Genomic DNA, 18,280 nt, shown 5'->3' with positions numbered 1-18,280 from the left:
ATTTGTACACCACCAGGATTCGACCTTTATTCTTCTCCTCCTGCTTGCAAACCTTGTGCGAACTAATGTACTCCTTTAAGCCAAAATTACATCCAGAAATCGTTACACAGGAGACGAAAAAGGACACTTCTTAATACAAACCAATTTTACCGCGCTCCGCGCCAACCCTTTTTGACAGTGGTGCCGGAAAACCGCAAAACATTGGCGCTCACATTGGTCGCTCACCGTTGACGTCCGAAACGAAAAGTCACGATCGTGCGCAAAGTGTGTTTTGCGTTGGCACAGAAAAGGAAATTTCCGCAACAAATCGATTCTCAAACAGAAAATACTCGACGTGCGTAAGAAGCCTGTGGAAGGATTCGCGTGACCAGCGGGGCTGCGGCGTTTTATGACGTGCATCGTCAGTCCTTCGCTGCTTCTTCCCTTCCAGCGTGCGGTCCCATTCGTTCTCAGACGCGGTCCGTTGTCCGAAAGATTGTCCGGAATCAGCTCGTCACTTGTGGGCACCGTTCGACGCACTTCCGTATCCGCTGCAACGATGGGCAAACCGAAGGTTGTGTTCGTTCTCGGCCCACCCGGCTCCGGCAAGGGAACGCAGTGTGAGAAGATCGTCGCAAAGTACGGCTACACCCATCTGTCAGCCGGCGATCTGCTGCGGGAAGAACGGAACCGCGAGGGTTCCGAGTACGGGCAGCTGATCGAGGACAACATTCGGAATGGGCGGATCGTGCCGGTCGAAATTACCTGCTCCCTGCTGGAAAACGCCATGAACAAAACGCAAGAGGTGAGCCATTGATGGGGACAATTGTATCTGGAGGGCCAGACGAACCGTAAATCCGAGCGTAAAAATATCAAATCGTTTATTTTCGCTTCGTGTGGCCCTCCAGTATGCATTTTATTGCTCGGGGAAATGACGAAAGTCACAAAGTAAGCCTCCGCCAGCGTGATAAGACGATTTCCGCTTTACCGCACATGAGGGCTTACGCGATAACGTCGTTCTCGAGAGAGAGAGTGTTGAAGTGAATGTATGTTTAGTAATATTACACAACACAAATCAATTATGCCGATGCTTGTGTTTTCCCCCCTTGACTAATAGTGACCTCGTGAATGCTTTATAATGTAGGCATGTTCAAGTTCAAACACCACGCGTTTTACGCAATCGCTGCGGGGGTTTATTTATAGACAAACATGGCACGTATCAGCACGCTACGCAACACTGCCGGATCTCGGATTTGTACTGCTTGTTATTGATGTCTTCCCAATCTCCATTCACCAGGCTACCGGCAACGATCGGTTTCTGGTCGATGGATTCCCCCGCAATGAGGATAATTTGCAGGGCTGGACGAAGAAGATGGCTGATAAGGTGGACCTACAGTTTGTCCTGTTCTTCGAATGCTCCGAGCAGCAGTGCACCGATCGGTGCCTCAAGCGGGGCGAAAGCAGTGGCCGTTCGGATGACAATGCCGATAGTTTGAAAAAACGGTTCAACACGTACATCAACGATTCGGTTCCCATCATTAAGCACTACGATCAGCAGCAGCTGGTGAAGAAGATCGATGCCGGTGTAGGCCCCGATGCGGTGTTCGAGTCGGTAAAGGCCGCCTTTGAACAGCTGCTTTAAGCAGGGACACCACAACAATTCTGCCTGGTGACGGCCATTACGAAAGTGGTTCTAGAATTTTTATGTTTGTGTACTTTACGGGCAGGTTGCGTGTATGTCTGTCTGGTTTGCGTATCGCATAACGCCGATACCGATAATGATCGCATGACGAATTACCAGAGTTCAAGGATCCAAATTCAAGAATTGCGTGTAGCGTGTACCGAAAGACCCCAACAGTGCCGTCAACATTCCTTGGAGTCGAAGAAGTGTAAGCAAGTTAGTTTCAGGCAGGGTAACCGTTGTTTGTAATCACTGCACGGCTACCGGTACCGCAACTTCTGTTTTATGATTTATCCGCAGTATTTTTCATCAGAAAGTGTCCCGGATCAGCATTGCGCTGCGCTAATTCTTATAATTTAGACATCGAATAAACATTCGAATAATTGTCCCCAATGTATTAATTCCCAATAGACTCGTGCTCATGCAACCTTCATAAATATGATGCAAGATCGCCAAGGTCCGTTTAAAATCAATAGTAACTGTCGCTGCAGTTTCTTTTCCTTACTTGGCCAAAGAGATTGCGCAAACGAAATGTGAATTGGTACGAAATCCTAGTTAATGAATGAATGAAATTTCGTTAAATGAAACATGCTGCAATTGCTCATTCGCGTCTATATAGGAAGAGATAAATAAAGTTATCAGCACTTGTGAAATAGAACGTCGTTATAATGTGAAAGTCGTGTTTTGTTAGTTTCCGCCTTAAAGCACTTCGATGTCGAAAGAAAACGGTGTAAGGTATGTAAACTCTCTAATTAGTTAATTTTATTACATTCCTAATTCTGTGAATCTTTGTGCCCAATCAGAGGCTGTGGTTGCGAATGAAGAGATGTCGGAACTGCTGCAGTTTGGCTTCGGTTATCACAACACTCACTAACATCCGTTCGGCGTTTTCCGAGTCGGCAGCGGTCTCCGTGACCGCAGCATTCTTGTACAACCACGCCACCTCCTGACCACCCATCGGAACTCGTATCACCATCCGTTGGCGGCCAGTCACCCGCAACACCCTACGTTCCACTTCCATCAGCAGTTCGTGCACCCCGTGCAACGTTTGCGAAGAGATGAGATGCAAACGATCATCGGCGTCAGTATCCGCGGATCTAGGTAGATCGCTCGGATCCGGCACCAAGTCGATTTTGTTGCCTACGTTGATGATACGATCTTCAGTTAGTTTACGGTCACCGTCCCGCATCAAAGATTGCAGTGTCCGTTCGACGTGAGCCCGCTGTTCGGGGTGAGCCTCATGGGCCATGTCCTGGACGTGTACGATCACATCCGCCAACATGGCATCCTCGAGAGTGGCCACAAAACACTCGATCAAACCCGTCGGAATGTCCGCCATGAAGCCAACCGTGTCCATGTACAGTACCTCGAGCTGACAGGGCAGCAATCCAGCGTGTGCCGTCACGTCTAGTGTCGCGAACAGCTGATCGCGAGGCTGCAGACTTTGCTCCTGCGTTAGCGCCTTGATGAGCGAAGTTTTACCAGCATTCGTATACCCCACGACCGCCACGATCGGGAAAGCTTTTTGCTTTCGTCGATTACGCAGCAATTCCCGGTGCGACCGGATTGTGGACAGCTCGTGGCGTAACTTACGCTCCCTTAGTTGCAACATTTGGCGCTGAGAGTCGCTCAGAAAAATGCGTCCACCGATTGCTCCTTTCCCGGAGCTCCCCGCTTCCTGATCCTTCACTTGCGACCAGATGTAGGGCAGCTCGGCGAGTGCCACCTGCAGCTTTGCTTCCATGCTGACCGCGTGAAGCCGAAGTATTTGCACCACCACCGAGTACCGGTCCATCACCGGTAGGCGAAACTCGTTTTCGAGCGTTTGTTTCTGGCCATACGTTAGCGTTCCTTTGCTGATGAAAACGCAAGTCAACAGTGTGCCTGCTTCCTGTTGCGCACGGAGGATCGCCTTCAACTCCTCCAGCTTGCCGGTTCCGAACAGCTGTCGCTTCTCCAGCGTTTCTACTGGCACCTTCAAGCTCAGTTCGATGTTCCACTTGGGCAACGAACGTACCAACGCTTCCGCTTCCTGTAGCATAAGCTCGGGCTTGGTGGCACTCTTCCGTGGACCCCACTTAATGTACGGCTGAATGATGGCCACATGCTGCGTGTTGAGGATGCGTTTCGTCACGTGCATCGTACTGCTAACCACCGAATCGTATTCCCGGTCGTCGATCAGCTGGGAAGCATCCTCGTTCTCCGGTCGATCGTCCGCTTCTTCCGCCTCATCGTGTTTTTGGGTGCTGTTGATGGCCTTCTGTCGCTTGCCCGATACTTTTCCGCTCTTGTACTTGCTCGAGTCGGTATACTTGCAGCGAGTAAGGGTCATAACCGCCGCGAGTGGAGCATATTTCTCCGTGAGCCGTCTGCTGATATAATTCCCGCCGATAGCATGGGCACTACGAATGGCGGTACGAATGTATGTACCCAACATTGTTGCTTATCCTAGAGTCTTATCACGCAAAAACCTTTCCTAAACACCTTTCCCAGTGGAAATCTCATCCGATTTGTCGAGTGTCTCTTGTAACACACTGTACTTCTCTTCTACGGCCATCCACCGTGCCTGGCAGGCACGGGTACGATCCGATGTCACTTTGTACGAAGCCCCCGTGGCCACGAGAACCGCCACCAGTATGTTTCCTTTCCGTGGGTACGGCAGATAGCGCTGTCCGATCTGCTGCAGGAAGTAGACACTCGCGAATCCCAGTGAAAAAGTGGCCAACCCGGTAAACAACGACCGAGTCATACACTCAAGGTACGAATCGAACCCGGGATGCTTATCACGCTGCTGTTCCTTCAGCAACCTTATATCGTTCATTTCGCGCAACGGTCCGTGGCCTAGAGAAGCGTGAAATGATCGTGAGATTTCCGATCAACGAATCTTACGCAATTATACTCACGCCAGACCAGTTCCTCTTTCGGATTGTTCAGCGTTTGCCGGTACTGTTGTCGGTAATTTTTATTTCGTCCACCACTGTTCAAATGTCAAACGGATAACAACAAACAAACGCCACGCAGAAGAAATGTAAACAAACACACGTCATAACTAAATTTGACCGTAGTTTTCGCATAGTTTAGTTTTCACGAAAATGGACAACGTTGCGACATTAAAAGCAGATAATGCCGTTTTGCGGAAAATTCAATCGAAGCTCGTCCAGTGGGAACTGAAGGAGAACGCTCTGGCGCCACTCAGCACCGGACAGACGGATTTCATCAATCGCTTGACGGACCTGGTTACTGGCCACGTTCCCGCCGGCGGTGGTCAGGTTGTGCCTCTGCGGAAGCTGCGATTGTGAGTTCCAGTTTATTAATTTCCCTTCGTTTCTCCACTCACGTAGCCGGAAGCAGTTAAAGAAGCGGACGACGACGGATTACCTCCGGTTTCGTTGGAAAAGTTTAAACAGTCACCGTGCGTCATCGATTCGACGCAAAACTTTCTCTCGTGGTACAACTCGATCGATGCAGAGCTTCTCGAACACTTCGACGATGCGTACCTGGAGTACTACGAGCAGCTGCGATCGCGTGCCACTGAATGTGATGGCATGTTGGAGGAGATCGATGTATCGTTCGAATCGCTCCGTAAGCTGAGGCAAGAGTTTGACTTTGTGTCGGAAAAAACGTCCTCGTTGCACCGGGCAAGCGAAAGTCTGCTGCAGGATCAAACGAAACTCAGCGACAGTGGCGAAGAGATCCGGAAACGGTTAAAGTACTTTAGTCAGTCGGAAAGCATTTCCCAGCGGTTGCATAACCCCACGTTTTCCGTTTCAAACGACACGTTCGTCGACATTCTTAACACGATCGACGATTGCATCGAGTACATGCGTGTCAATGTAAGTGTATGAGCTCTGCCGGTTCGATCTGCTTAACAACACGTTTCTGTCCCTCTTTTAATAGCCTTCATTCTGTGAAGCTTCGGCGTACAGTGTCAAGTATCGGACGTGTCTTGCCAAGGCGACACAAATGATGAAAAGCTACGTGATGCGCATCCTATCGAACGCCACGGCCCAGGTGCTAGCACCGAAGGCTTCGGGCATTCCGCGATCGTTAGAAGCGATGGAACAGCTTAAAATTGGCGATCCCACGATGGAAGCGGCGTTTGCGCTTTTCTACGGCAAATTTCAAGCTTCGGCACCACGGGTCAAGCGTATCACAGCCACGATCGAGGAACGACTCGATCGGAGTCCCGACTACGACGTGTTGTTGGGCGAGTTGCATCAAAATTATCTCACCCAACGTGCTGCGGTAAGTGTGAACTTATAATGACAAGAGATTCTTCTCTAAGCATCGCTTCTCTCCAGATCATGAGTGGTGGTGTTGATCAAGCGATCAAGGAGCTAACGAAGAAACATAAAGGCGATCACTGCGCGCTGGTGCGTTCGGCTTGCGCATTCATGGTACACATTTGCCAAGATGAGCATCGTTTGTTCTATCAGTTTTTCGCCAAACCGAGCGGACATTTGATGTGAGTGCTTTTCTGGTATGGAGAAATATTTTCGCTGTGAGTTTATTTTACCTTTTTTCCATCGTCTAGCGGGTACATGGAAGGTTTGTGCACAATCCTTTACGACATTTTGCGTCCTTACATCATTCGCATCGATCACCTGGAAACTTTGGCTGAAATTTGTAGCATCCTGAAGGTGGAGATGCTAGACGAGCACGTCACTTACAGTCGTAAGTAGGGCTACTTCTGCTTGCCGTGCGGTTCGAAAACTAATACCTCGGCCTTTTTACTCCACAGCTGAGTCACTAGAAGCGTTCGCCAAGATCGTGTACCAACTACTCCAGGACGTGCAGGAACGGATAGGTTTTCGTGCACAAAATTATCTCGAGTCCGACATTCGCAACTATCGTCCTTCGGCAGGTGATCTCGCTTACCCGGAAAAGTTGGAGATGATGGAAAGCATTGCACTTTCGCTGCAGGACACCGTTCACAATCAATACAATCATCCGGCACCGCTGAGGCGGGCCGATTCTCGCAGCTCAATCGTGTCCGGAATGTCGCTCGCTTCACAGGACACCACCAACGAAGCGTCAATGTTGAGGGTGCGCGCCAGCAACTCACCGGCCGATATGCACGGAATGTGGTACCCGACCGTTCGCCGCACGTTAGTCTGTCTGTCGCGTCTGTACCGTTGCATCGACAAGTCGATCTTCCAGAGCCTTTCGCAGCAAGCACTGGCGCACTGCATCCACAGTGTCTCGAGTGCAGCCGCACAGATTTCCCAAAGCCGTACCACGATCGATGGCGAGCTGTTCGAAATCAAGCATCTGCTAATCCTACGGGAACAGATTGCCCCATTCCGGGTCGATTTTACGGCAAAGGAAACGAGCCTGGACTTCAGTAAGGTCCGGACCGCCGCCTATGAGCTGCTCCAAAAGCGAAAGCAACTGTTTTCGCTCGGCTCGAATAATGCGCTGCTCGAGTTTCTGCTCGATGGTACACCACAAGTGCGGGAACAGCTCCTCGATTCACGGAAAGACGTCGACCGGCAACTGAAAACGGTTTGTGAAACGTTCATTACCGATGCGTCCCGCCAGCTGGTCGGTCCGGTACTGGCGTTCATCGAGGCGGCCCAGAACCACCTGCGCAGCCAACCGGGAAAGGCGCCAGGGCAGCCGGGTGGTGCTGCAATGGCTCTCCGACTAGCTCCGTTCGCGGCCCCACAGCAGATCAGTTCCATCATACAGGAGTGCTTGCGCAACATCAAAACCAAGCTCGCCGGTCTGCAGCGGTCGATGCAGCTGTACCTCGCGAACAAGGACACGGAATTCATTCTCTTCCGGCCCATCCGGGTGGGTTTTTCTTTGGTGGAGTTTGTGATTGTCATTTTCTAGACGTTGCTTTGTTTGCTCCCTACAGAATAGCATCATCGGTGCATTTATGAAGCTAGAGCAGATCCTCACTCTGAACGCCTACAGTAAGGACGACCTCACCATCGTCAGTTGTCCCTCGGTCGAGCAGATCTCCGTGCTGCTTTCGAGCGTGAATTTGGCCGGAAACGGCACGGGTGGCGAACCGACGCTCGCTTTCGGGAGGACGAGTTCGGTGGAAATGCAGCGCAAAATAAGCACCTCCTCGACGTCGTCGGGTAGCGCAGCAGCAAAGGCGTCGCAGATCGAGAAGAAGGTCAGCTTCGATAGTGGCGCCAATACGGTAGTGGAGATCGAGCGGCCCGATGATGCCGGGGCACTGGCAGGCGACGAGGAAATGCAGAATGTTGTAGAAACCCCAAAGGACATTACGCTGGATGTGACGACCGAAGGGAAGCCGGGCGAGGCCGTGTGAAGCTGTGCGACACAGTGTAATATTCCAAACGAAAATCCTATTATCTATTTACTTTTCTAGCTATTTTGTTGATTTGTGTAGAGCCTTGTTAAGATAATACGCTCCATTTTATTGAATAAATATTGAAATGAAAAAGGGTTTCGCGTACTTTTTCATCGCATTCAGGTTATTATGATTTTGAATATTTATGTTGTAAAAGGGTGTTGCTGTCAAAAATTGGTAACATCGGTCCGCGTCAGGAGCAACCAAACAGCAACCAAACCAAACCAAAAAAGTGTGAAAATAATATACAGTTTCGTTTCAAGTATGATGGAAAAAGATTTATTAGCGAAAACAAAGACCTCCGCTGATAGAGTAGTCGGTAGCGCTCTTCGCTGTCACGCAGCTGGCCCGGGTTTCGAATCCCGGGATCGGTTGTTACGCAGCCGGCCATGGTTTCGATTCCCGATACCGACGTGACAGGGGGGGTTGGCGCGGGGGCTAACAACCCCGCCCGTAAAAAAATAAATGTTACAGACAGCATCAGAGATTTACATTGTGCAAAAAAAATGGAGGGTTACAAAGGAGCACGCAACGCGTATAAAGCACAGAAGAAAAAAATCATGATGACTTTTACCGTGCCGTGCGTTCGGAGTAAATCAACCTCGGGCAGGATCTTCAGGAACAAGCACTACAGGTTACGTTTGTCGTAAAATATCCTGAACCTGAGCGAGCAAGTACTGTTCGACTGCTTGGACAAGATAGGGCAAACCACGCAAGAAGATATTCCCGAAAGAATAATTTGAAAAACACGTTTATTCGGGCAATACAGTGACCCTACCATTAGTTCCATTTCATTGCTTTATAGGTAGCGAAAAATCATAAACTTAGTTTTCCTGATGAAGTTAAAGATTTTTTTTTATCATGGAGGAAAACATTAATGACGACATCGCAATTGATCATGTATTTAACCAAGTAGATAATATCGATTTAAGTTTGGATGAAGAAGTAGACTAATAAGTATTCTATCAAACATTTAAATAATAGTTGGATACTTCGGATGGTAATAACTACTTGTTTCAAAATTCACACAAACGCAATGGGTAAATGTCCTCGATCAATCCATATCCTTTTTTACACTCTTAGGACATTCGATTTGTAGCAGAAATTCGATTTTTGCTTTTAATGCATTGCATACTTAAGGCGTTTAAAAACTTTAAAATAACGAAAAAAGCTTATTTAATATACTTAAACGCGTGCATTAAGCAGTCAGCACACATCCGACGTGCGTTCTGGAAATGAAAGTTCGGAACGTCAACACGCGTTGTCTTGCATTTATTATACTGTTAACTAGCACTCTGGTAGTGACTCTAGCAAAGGGACGAACGATGTGTATAATTTCATATCGACTACGCAAAGTTTGGCGATCATGTCGTCCGCATGATATTGTTGTGTTTCGCTGAGTATAGTTTTGGATCTTGTAGCAAAAACGTCTAATTCTAAAGGTACGTCGCTTTGCTCATGGACGAACGTTGTCTTTTGTTCATGTAATGGTTGTCCGAGGACAACCAGGCCCAAGTTGCCTACTGAGGCAGACTTGAATTTAACTATTGTGCCAGTCGTCGTCAAAAACCAACTATTGGCGTCGGTTAGTGAAATTGAGTCGCTTATGAGTTCGAACTTCGGCCTGATGAGGACCCTACCGCCGTTGTGCGTAGGTGTAGTAATTTGGTTGCCTGATTTGCTGGCTTGGGAAAGACGTACACATTCCCTGAGCATTAGGGCCGTTCCCCCTTGCTTCAAAGCCCGTGGGCCGTGGGCTGTGTCTACGTTAGCGCTCATGATGCTCAGCGCCGATTCGGATTTATTGGTCGATATATTCGCCAACGACCTAAAATCACGAATCTCGTCCACGACGTGGAGCAAGTAATGAATGGAGCAAGGAACGAACCTTACTCTTTGGTAGTAGCGTTCGACGAATTTTTTAAACAACTTTTCCGCATAGCCAAGCAAATTGGTGTACCTTTTGTGGTTGCATATGGCCACGGCAAAATGCAACCAGCAAAACAGATGATAATCAATATCACGAAGCACGTGCTTCAGCACAACACACCCCACAACGTCCATAAAATACGCCCACATTGATGGTGGCCACATGCTGATGTTCTTCGTGAATTTTTTGTCTTCCCTTTCGACTGGGAACCGTATTTTGCATAGTCTGTGATGCAACAAACGTAGGGAATTTTCAGGCATTTTCGGTACGTTCCATAGACCAATCGTAAAGGTATTATAAAAGGTTTGAGCTGCTCCCAAATGGAGCAGATGCCGATCGTCTGCAATGCTGACGTCCTTAATAAGATTAATCCCCAGCAGCTCCAAAGGATTCGCACGTAGCCCGGGTTTGCGGTGGGTGTTGTCGTATCGATGTCCGACAAACGACGCGTGCGTTCGGGGTTCGGCTGCGGTGTTATCGTGGAACGAAACGCTTCGACCGATTCTCACACCCTTAATTGTACATTTTGTACATCCGTAGTATGCGTTTTGGGAAACCGTCTCTGTAGGGTATAATGAAAACAAGTATTAAAAAACAGTCACATAAGTTAATACGACGCCATTATTTGAACCCTACCTTTCAAGAGCGCACGTGACTCAGCATCGGCCAGCACAGCTCGCGGTTTAACGTTTGCGTTTCGTCGTAACTGGTTTGCTTCGTTGCACACCGGGCCGAGGAGAACCGGTGCGGACGGTTTACTGTTACCGCAAAGCATACTCACAACAAACGGTTCTCCCGGTTCCCTGGTAGCGTCCAATAACTGTGCTTGCACAGTCCATGCCTGGAAGGTGGGTCGCGCTGGCTGCCCCAACGGTACCTTGGCGACGTGGAGATAGTATTCGATGTCTTTGATGTCAATGGTCAATGGCGACTGTGCTCGAATGCCTACTTCTGTAATCATAGTATAAATAGTATTTAGTAATGATATTTGTATTTTTGCAAAAATATGTATCCTGGTTGTTCAAAACCAAGCCTAGTTACTAGTCATGTTTTGTATATAATTATAAAGGACAACAATTATATGTCAAAAAGAAGCACACTCACCTAAGCCCCGATGCCAGAATGACCCGACCACTTTACCATGACCATTAACGATATTTGTGGGTTTGATCTCCCACTGTGGAGCTTGGAACACCGACCGCGGATCCTTAACCATGCCCGGGAAAAACGAGCCCAAAGTGCAGAGGATCTGCTGCACCATTTTCGGGCTTTTTTCGCAGATAAGACTACTTTTGCACACGAGGTATACCACGATTTCACGCTGTTCTTGTGTAGCCCCGAGGAACTGCTCACGATCTGCCTTCAGATCAACAGGGCTCAGAATCGGGTCACTATCGGAGTGATAGTCATAATATCCATCATTCCGTAAGGTCGGCCCTGATTTGGGTGCTGGGCCCTGGGCCGGATGCAGTCGCCTCTTCGAAGGGCCCGCCTTCTCCTCATCACGAGACGACGGCCGCTTCATCGTTACTCGGTACCGTTCTTCGAGTTGCTTTCTGTTGCGGAAGCGAAATAAAATTTTAGTTGAAAAATATGAGAAAATATGAGAACGGCATTTGGTTTCAACTGGACGGAAAGAGGCACATTCGGGCGGAGGTTAAACAATCTTTACACACGAGCGCGGACACTAAAAATGAACACAAGTGACTTGCGAATAAGAACTTACCTAGTTTTGTTTGGTATTGTTTTAACAGAGTTAGTTTATGGATTTTACTTAGAACTTCAAACTTTAGCGCGATATTTTTGCTCGTTCCTACCCCCTCGCGCTGTCACTGCCGGGTGTTGCCATCGTCAACATTCATCGTTCAATAAGTCGCGGCACTAACTATGAAATGTTTGAAATGAAAACTATGAAAAACTAGTAAGTAAATGAAACAACTATGTTATATTTCGAATTTCTTCGAACCGACGGTCTTGATGGAAAGAATCTTATCTGAAGGTTGGTACTTCTGAACCTTGGTAAATAAATGGCATTATTAGCACTTGGGACACGGGACTTATTGAACGATGTGTTCATACCATGGAAGAAGAGTTGCCATCGTGACCGATACTTACTTTGTTGATGATGAGTTTTGATGCGAGAATTAAAACAGTTTTATGATGAATTTGTGTTTAAATTGCAAGTAATAATTAAGTTAAAGTTAAAGTTAATAATAATAATTAAAGAAAACAAAAACGTTGAAAAAGGTCCATAAAAGCAACAACCATTAGGCAGGCATCCGACAAAATTCGCGAATTCGTGACATGCGTGAGGGCACACACACCGCTACGATTGCCCGTTGGTGTGCGTGAATGGGTTTTCTTGTTCGGGTTGACTCGGATTTGTTCGGGATTTGTTCGGGATTTGTTCGGGATTTTCAAATTCATTCTTACCCAGTGAACATAATTGGCACTCATTGCACTATGGGTAAATGGCTGACATAAAGCTACTTTAACAAGTTACTATTTTTGTAAAAGATTTCTTTATCATGGAGGAAAACATTAACGACGATATCGCGATTGATCATGTATTTAATCAAGTAGATAATGTAGCTTTAAGTTTGGATGAAAAAAGGCTAATAAGTATTCTATCAAACGATGCAATAATAGTTCAAGAGTAATAATTTAGATGGTAAAAATTCCCAAAAACGCCATGGGTTAAGCCCATCGATCATTTCATATCATTTTTTACATTCATAAGGCATTAGATTAAAACAATTTAATATGTGCACCTTTTCGATATAAATTCCCCACAGTGCGTTAGGAAAATCGCGTGGCGGATGAATTCGTGAGTTACTTTGCCCGCTACGATTAAAAAAAGCGACAAAGGAACAAACACCACACGGATTCTGCGGAAGCGCGAGCTTGTCGGCCCGAGGGGGTAGGAACGAGGAGTGCCAGATGAATTGTGAGTTACCTTCGGGATTGTCGTAGGTTGACTCGGCTTTTTTCGGGATTGTCGTAGGTTGACTCGGGTGTCAGGTTCGTCATCAAAGTTAGGTTCGCAGTGTCAAAGTTAGGTACAAAATCGGTCGAATTCATAAAAACAACATTCATTTCATTCAATTTTTAAGTTTCGCGTTTAGGGTTAGGACAAAATGTGAGAATATACTTTGAGAATATGAGAAGAATATAGAATTAGACGAAAAGTATATAACCAATGTTCGTGTTCGCGGGAAAGCCGAATTGTGTGAAGACAAACGAATAAAAACATAGTCGGCGGAAGTTTAGTGCAAGATTTGTGTGTCCGTCGGAAAGTGTTACTGGCCCCGTAGTGTTGTTTGCGGCGGTTTCTTTGAGGTAAATAATCTTACCGAGACCCAAAGCGGCGTGCGTTAACCGAAATAGGTTCTCGTCCCGTTGAATCCGCGCCAGTGAGCGAGATGCGCAGCGTTGTGGTTTCTTTGTTTGTGGTGCTCTCGCTCGCTCCCGGACGCACAAGTGCCTGATTTGGGAAATAGGGAAGCGCATCTATAAAGGTGTAACGTGCGTCGTGAAAAAAAGGAACGGATGAAAGAAATAACGACGACGATAGAGGCACAGATTGCGAACCCTTAGGACCGGGGATGAATGATGAGGCTGCAGAAATTGTGTGAACGATGAGCGATTTTTCGAACCGTTCAAAATGTGTCGTCCGGAGGGTCGCCTAGTAATTTGCATTAACGAGAAAGCCGGACCGCCGGTGCTGCTAATGAATGGTCGGGACGGTGCTTTCGGTAAGCACCGTTAATGGTCCTATAAACTCGGCGAAAAACCTAATCCAAAGTGCGCCATGGTCGGTTGCATCGAAGCAAAAAACCGGACCGCGTGAGATCCCGTTAATGGGGTACGGCGGGTGTCCCCTGTGCGGCGATGACCTGCGGCCGCCGCGACGTACGTCAATACAACGGTCCGCCGTGTGTGAGTGTGTGCGTGCGTGTGTGTGCGTGGACAGGACGACGGAGGCGCGGACCGTGGAATGTGATGAATGAAACGGGAGAAGGGCTGTCTCACGTCGCACACCTTCCACGAAAACCAACAACAATAATGTCAGCGGCAATAATAGTAACGTCCGGGGATGTAAATGAACGATAATCGTGTGTCATGTTCGGCTGGTCGGAATCATGCATCAAATAATGCACTTTGCATATCAAATGGGTGGAAAAAAAACCCGATCATCGGTAGACACAAAAGAGAACCAATATTTATCATAAAAGCATTCAATCCGCAGCATCTCCGAGTTCTGGGAATGGGGCAAACAAAAAAAAACACAGCCATCTTCACGCATACTTCGACGCGACCGCGTCGTGCGTACACGGTTTGATTTTTCGTAGAATAGAACTTCAATGAGCGTCCCGTCGGGCTGCACGCACACAGACAGCCGCTGTGGTGAGCGACCTCCGAACGACCGGCGAGTTTCGTGCGGTTTGTTTTGAGTTGCGTGAGTGGCGGAACTCACGGAGCCAGGATCATCATCGCGCGAAACACCGTCATCGTTGTCGTCGAGATTGATTTTCGTTTCTTTTCCGTTTTTTTATGAATCCCCATGAATGACGAGCGGGCCAGGGGATGCAACCAGGAATTAGCGGATAGCTGGGCGCCGATAGTCCTGTAAATCATTATCCTTTTTAGAATGCCCAACCCATCGGGTTTGCGACGGACCCGATATTGAAATGAATTTAAATAGAATTCTATTGTACCATTGCGTTTTAGAGGATGGCGCGTGTACCTGGCGTGTACGAACGCCCGCTGCCACCCATTCACCTGCCGGCACGGCCCACCTGTACCGCATGCCGCAAATTTATGCAAAACGTTATTGAATGGCGCATTCCACGCCGGTTCGAATTCCGGAATCGTATGCTCCATCGGCCCCGGTTTTGTAAATCGCCCGGAGGTGGCATTAATTATCCGCATAATGACTGTTCCGCGCAATCTGTTGTTTGATGGTGGGCCAAAGCGACGGCGGACACCACCGCCACCCGCCACCGTCGTGTTCTGCGAATTGACGCAAACAGCGCCCATTTTGGTGGCTATTTTGGAACCGCTTTAGCTTAGGGCCACAAAAAGGCCTCTCCCGTTTTGATAGTGTCAAGGATGTATAGATGCAGCACAAGCACGTTGGAAAAGCGGCGAATCAAGACACCGGATACGTCCAGCCAAAAAAGCGCCCCGAAAAGGCGAACCACCCGATTGTAGGCGCACAACGTCCTTCTTTTCGATTCCCTTCGGTCGAGATGTTCTCCTCCGGCGGCGGCGGTAATGATGGCATCTTTAAACGCAACGCACTGCTTTAGCCTCAAATTGCGTAGCCCGCACACACTTTAGGGCCGTACGAATTTGGCCGGATTTGCCCCGTGGGCCTCGGTAAATGGTGGCCGCGTTGCCGTTGGTCTGTGATGGGCAGTGGCAGTTGCCATAGTAATTTAGTCACTGCCCGGGCCCGGGTCCGAGCCCGAGCCGCGCCTCACCGTTGTCTTAGCGATACGCGCGCTAAAACCCTGCCGCAGGACGTCGACGGTGCCCAAAATCCGGTTTTTCGCATTCCGGTTCGTGGTTTTCTTTCTTTTCGGCAAACGCGACTTGACGCGGGGCGATGGGGGGACTTCGGGGAAGAAGTTTGACTGATTTCGTTTATACTTCGTCCGTTGCCGTTTTGCGTGCGCTTCTAATTACACCTCTATTGCAGGCGCTTCATTAGTCTCAGCTCCTGTCCCGCCACGCCACGCCACGTCCCTCGTAAATCTGCATGTAATACCGTAATGTGCTAATTTTTAAATGTTTTAATTTTCTGCTCTCAGGCCACAAGCAAAGTTCCATTGTGTGTGTGTTGTGTGTGAATACCATTAGCCTCAACCGACGTCCCGGTTGCCATTAGGCCTGGCGCGCCACCGCCACCCCGCCGCGCAGGTGCGCGTTCGCGAGTTTGGTGCATAAATATTAATAAAAAAAGGCAGCGCTAATCGCGCTGCGTTTAGGAGAATTAGAAGCAAACCGACAAGAAAAAAAAAGGGAAGCCAAAGGGTTGTGCGCAGACAGCTGCCGCTGGCTGTGTGCGGCTTGGGAGAAGATGAGATAAAGTGAGGCGGTAAGTGTGTACGGTGCGCGTGAGGTGTGTGTGCTGTGCGCAGGTGAGACGCAACAGTGTGCTCTGTGTCCGTGCCAGTGTTCCGCGTGGTCGCGTGTGTTTGCTGCTGCTGCTGTGTGGTCCCCAGTCAGTGTGTGTGGTGGTGATCATTAATTTAATTTGGTAATTTTTGGAGTGCAAAGAAACCAAAGAAAGAGAGCGAGAACACCGCCACACGAGCCAGTGAGAAGCGTATAAACGACCGTTCAGCTCAAAGTGGCCGCCTTCTTCGCCGGCTCATCGCGTCGTCCCATTAGTTGCCGGCTTTACGGCTGTGATGAGCTGTGATGAATTCTACCGCGGCCAGCATAGGTATGTGTAGCCAATTTGTAACATTAATGTTTCCATCGCCCATTGTCAATAATTCTCTCACGGCGCCTTGCGTCTCTATTTCTCACGACGAGCCCCAAACCGTAGCCTTCTCCGATTACGGTGGAAAACAATTGACATCCCGTGGTGTCGATTGGCACCTCCTGGGATGGTTGCTATGACTCTACTGCTGGCGCTGTGACATGCCTTGATGGTGACACCTTTTCGCCCATTTCGTCAATTCGATCACGATGCCTGACAGTGCCCATAATTGATGTTTCCCCCGGCAGTTCCGATCACAACAAATGACATCGAAAGGACGGCACATCGACCGCCATTACTGTTTTACGGGAAACCCCACGCCAAGTCAGTCCTCCACAAACACATTTGGAAACCTTTTTTAATGGCCCAAACAGCCGGAGGAGCCCCTGTTATTATTAATGTGTGTTGTTGTTTCTTGGCGGGTTGCTGGGCCCGGGCCACCACCGTCGTTCCCCTCCAGCGGAATCGATCCGGGAATGATTAAAATTGAAATCGAGTAAATTCACGGTCCGCGGGTTCGAAGGAAGCCCGTTCGCCCCCCGGTTCAGAATGCATTCTCGCGCTTATGAGTAATCAATCGGGCATTAAAAGAACACACACACACGGACAGGTCCTCTGCGCACACAATCGGGCTCAATTTGTGCCTTAAAATATGATCTTTCCGGAGCAGCAGAAAGTGCCCGGCTGCTGCTGCTGACCCGACCGCGGTGGCCGCGGCGCGCGAAGCTCACCGCCCATTACAAAGCACCCATTTGCTGCCCGCCGCCGCCGCCCGTCACGGTTCGCATATGGCGGTCCACACACACACGGGCGCGCCCGTTCCGTGATGATGAACACCTTGGAACATGCGTTTTATTTCACCTCGGCTCCCCTCTCCCAGCCAGCCGGCGGTCGGCCAGAACCAGCCCCAGCCCACCCAACCCCACGCCGCTTACAAACAAATCCTGCTCATTTAAGCTGTTAATTTTAATTTTCCATCCACCCATCTTCGTCGATCGCGAGCCGCGCCGTGTGATCGAGCAGCGGTCTCTGCTCTCCCTGACACACACACACAGGCACACAAAACACCCTTTGCCGTGGCGTGTTTTGGTTCCACACACATTCCACGGTCCGTGCACGGGTCCCACACACGAACCGCGTGCGCGCCGAGTGCTTTATCATTCTCGGGAAGCGCCTATTTTTTGTCGCTCCGTCTCCCTCTGGTGTCCTTTCTGTTCTTTCATCTACCCCGTTTTTTGTCCCGTCCCCCTCTTGCGCGCTCGATCGCTTATTGTTGTGCTCCATCATCATCTCTCCATCATACATTTATTGGTCGCGGTCACCGTTTTTTGCCGCCGCCGTTGCTGCTCCCGGTGCTTCTCGATCTTCATCGATCGCGGTTCTCGGTCGCAGTTCTCTTTTCTTCCCTTCGCGAGCACGATCCCCGGGTTTTTTGCTCTTCTGTCCACGGTTTCTTTGCCCTCCCCCCCCCCCACTTCAAGGTGTGGGGGGGCTTTATTGTTGTGTGCTTCGGCCCCATGGCGGTCAAGTCGAGTCGAGTGTTTGGCTCGCGGATGCCGGTCGAGTCGGGACAGAGGGTAAAATATTTAGGGAACGCCGGGTGCTGGGAATGAGTTATTTTCTCTTTTCCCTTTGAAGTCGCGCAGAGGGCGCACGATTCGTTCCGTTCCGTTCCGTGGCGTGCCAGGCCGTTCTTTTTCCACCCGTTTAGTTCTCGATCGGAGCGCGGCTCTAAACCGGGCCCTTCCATTTTTCACCTGATGCGCGCGTGTTGCAGGCGCGAATTTGGGTCACAGCACAATGAGTGTCCCCTGCAGACACACACACACACAAACGTGTGTGTGTGTGTGTGGCCGGATGTGGTGG

The 18,280-nt window shown here is 49.1% G+C and overlaps 5 protein-coding genes across 6 annotated transcripts; 2 read left to right on the top strand and 3 right to left on the bottom strand.

Moving 5' to 3' along the window:
• The first annotated feature begins 272 nt into the window (after positions 1–272).
• Positions 273–2,320, top strand: LOC128273041 (UMP-CMP kinase). The gene is made up of 2 exons (XM_053010951.1): positions 273–784; positions 1,277–2,320. Exons 1-2 carry the CDS (start codon positions 389–391, stop codon positions 1,619–1,621), a joined length of 741 nt encoding a protein of 246 aa, XP_052866911.1. The 5' UTR covers positions 273–388; the 3' UTR covers positions 1,622–2,320.
• Positions 2,321–2,459: 139 nt separating this feature from the next.
• LOC128273030 (putative GTP-binding protein 6) lies at positions 2,460–4,017 on the bottom strand. The gene has a single exon (XM_053010934.1). It carries the CDS (start codon positions 3,990–3,992, stop codon positions 2,460–2,462), a length of 1,533 nt encoding a protein of 510 aa, XP_052866894.1. The 5' UTR covers positions 3,993–4,017.
• A 115-nt stretch (positions 4,018–4,132) lies between these two features.
• LOC128273044 (transmembrane protein 141) lies at positions 4,133–4,481 on the bottom strand. The gene has a single exon (XM_053010954.1). It carries the CDS (start codon positions 4,479–4,481, stop codon positions 4,137–4,139), a length of 345 nt encoding a protein of 114 aa, XP_052866914.1. The 3' UTR covers positions 4,133–4,136.
• Positions 4,482–4,752: 271 nt separating this feature from the next.
• LOC128273025 (conserved oligomeric Golgi complex subunit 3) lies at positions 4,753–8,063 on the top strand. 2 transcript variants are annotated; one of them, XM_053010930.1, is made up of 7 exons: positions 4,753–4,929; positions 5,002–5,493; positions 5,558–5,905; positions 5,962–6,125; positions 6,195–6,334; positions 6,402–7,456; positions 7,524–8,063. In XM_053010930.1, the coding sequence occupies exons 1-7, from the start codon at positions 4,753–4,755 to the stop codon at positions 7,947–7,949; spliced, it is 2,802 nt and encodes a 933-aa protein (XP_052866890.1). In that variant the 3' UTR covers positions 7,950–8,063. The 2 variants fall into 2 exon arrangements, with proteins under 2 accessions (XP_052866890.1, XP_052866889.1); XM_053010929.1 differs by having other exon boundaries at positions 4,753–4,932.
• Positions 8,064–9,197: 1,134 nt separating this feature from the next.
• LOC128269836 (uncharacterized) lies at positions 9,198–11,446 on the bottom strand. Its single transcript, XM_053007240.1, has 3 exons — positions 11,026–11,446; positions 10,558–10,872; positions 9,198–9,220 (listed from the first exon to the last, which is right to left on the bottom strand). Exons 1-3 carry the CDS (start codon positions 11,444–11,446, stop codon positions 9,198–9,200), a joined length of 759 nt encoding a protein of 252 aa, XP_052863200.1.
• Between the last annotated feature and the right edge of the window lie 6,834 nt (positions 11,447–18,280).

The sequence above is a fragment of the Anopheles cruzii genome, chromosome 3, assembly GCF_943734635.1.
Source record: "Anopheles cruzii chromosome 3, idAnoCruzAS_RS32_06, whole genome shotgun sequence".
Taxonomy (NCBI): Eukaryota; Metazoa; Arthropoda; class Insecta; order Diptera; family Culicidae; genus Anopheles; species Anopheles cruzii.
This window is presented reverse-complemented; position numbering and strand designations above follow the sequence as displayed.

Bases quoted from the DNA above. Each gene is read 5' to 3' on its own strand.
- LOC128273044 (XM_053010954.1), bottom strand. From the start codon at position 4,481: ATGAACGATATAAGGTTGCTGAAGGAACAGCAGCGTGATAAGCATCCC.
- LOC128273025 (XM_053010929.1), top strand. From the start codon at position 4,753: ATGGACAACGTTGCGACATTAAAAGCAGATAATGCCGTTTTGCGGAAA. The intron at 5,906-5,961 runs GTAAGTGTGAAC...GCTTCTCTCCAG, and splicing joins ATCTCACCCAACGTGCTGCG to ATCATGAGTGGTGGTGTTGA. The intron at 6,335-6,401 runs GTAAGTAGGGCT...TTTACTCCACAG, and splicing joins CGAGCACGTCACTTACAGTC to CTGAGTCACTAGAAGCGTTC.
- LOC128269836 (XM_053007240.1), bottom strand. From the start codon at position 11,446: ATGAAGCGGCCGTCGTCTCGTGATGAGGAGAAGGCGGGCCCTTCGAAG. The intron at 10,873-11,025 runs GTGAGTGTGCTT...CTATGATTACAG, and splicing joins ATTCTGGCATCGGGGCTTAG to AAGTAGGCATTCGAGCACAG. The intron at 9,221-10,557 runs GTAGGGTTCAAA...TTTCATTTCCAG, and splicing joins GTCACGTGCGCTCTTGAAAG to AACGCACGTCGGATGTGTGC.
- LOC128273030 (XM_053010934.1), bottom strand. From the start codon at position 3,992: ATGACCCTTACTCGCTGCAAGTATACCGACTCGAGCAAGTACAAGAGC.
- LOC128273041 (XM_053010951.1), top strand. From the start codon at position 389: ATGACGTGCATCGTCAGTCCTTCGCTGCTTCTTCCCTTCCAGCGTGCG. The intron at 785-1,276 runs GTGAGCCATTGA...TCCATTCACCAG, and splicing joins CCATGAACAAAACGCAAGAG to GCTACCGGCAACGATCGGTT.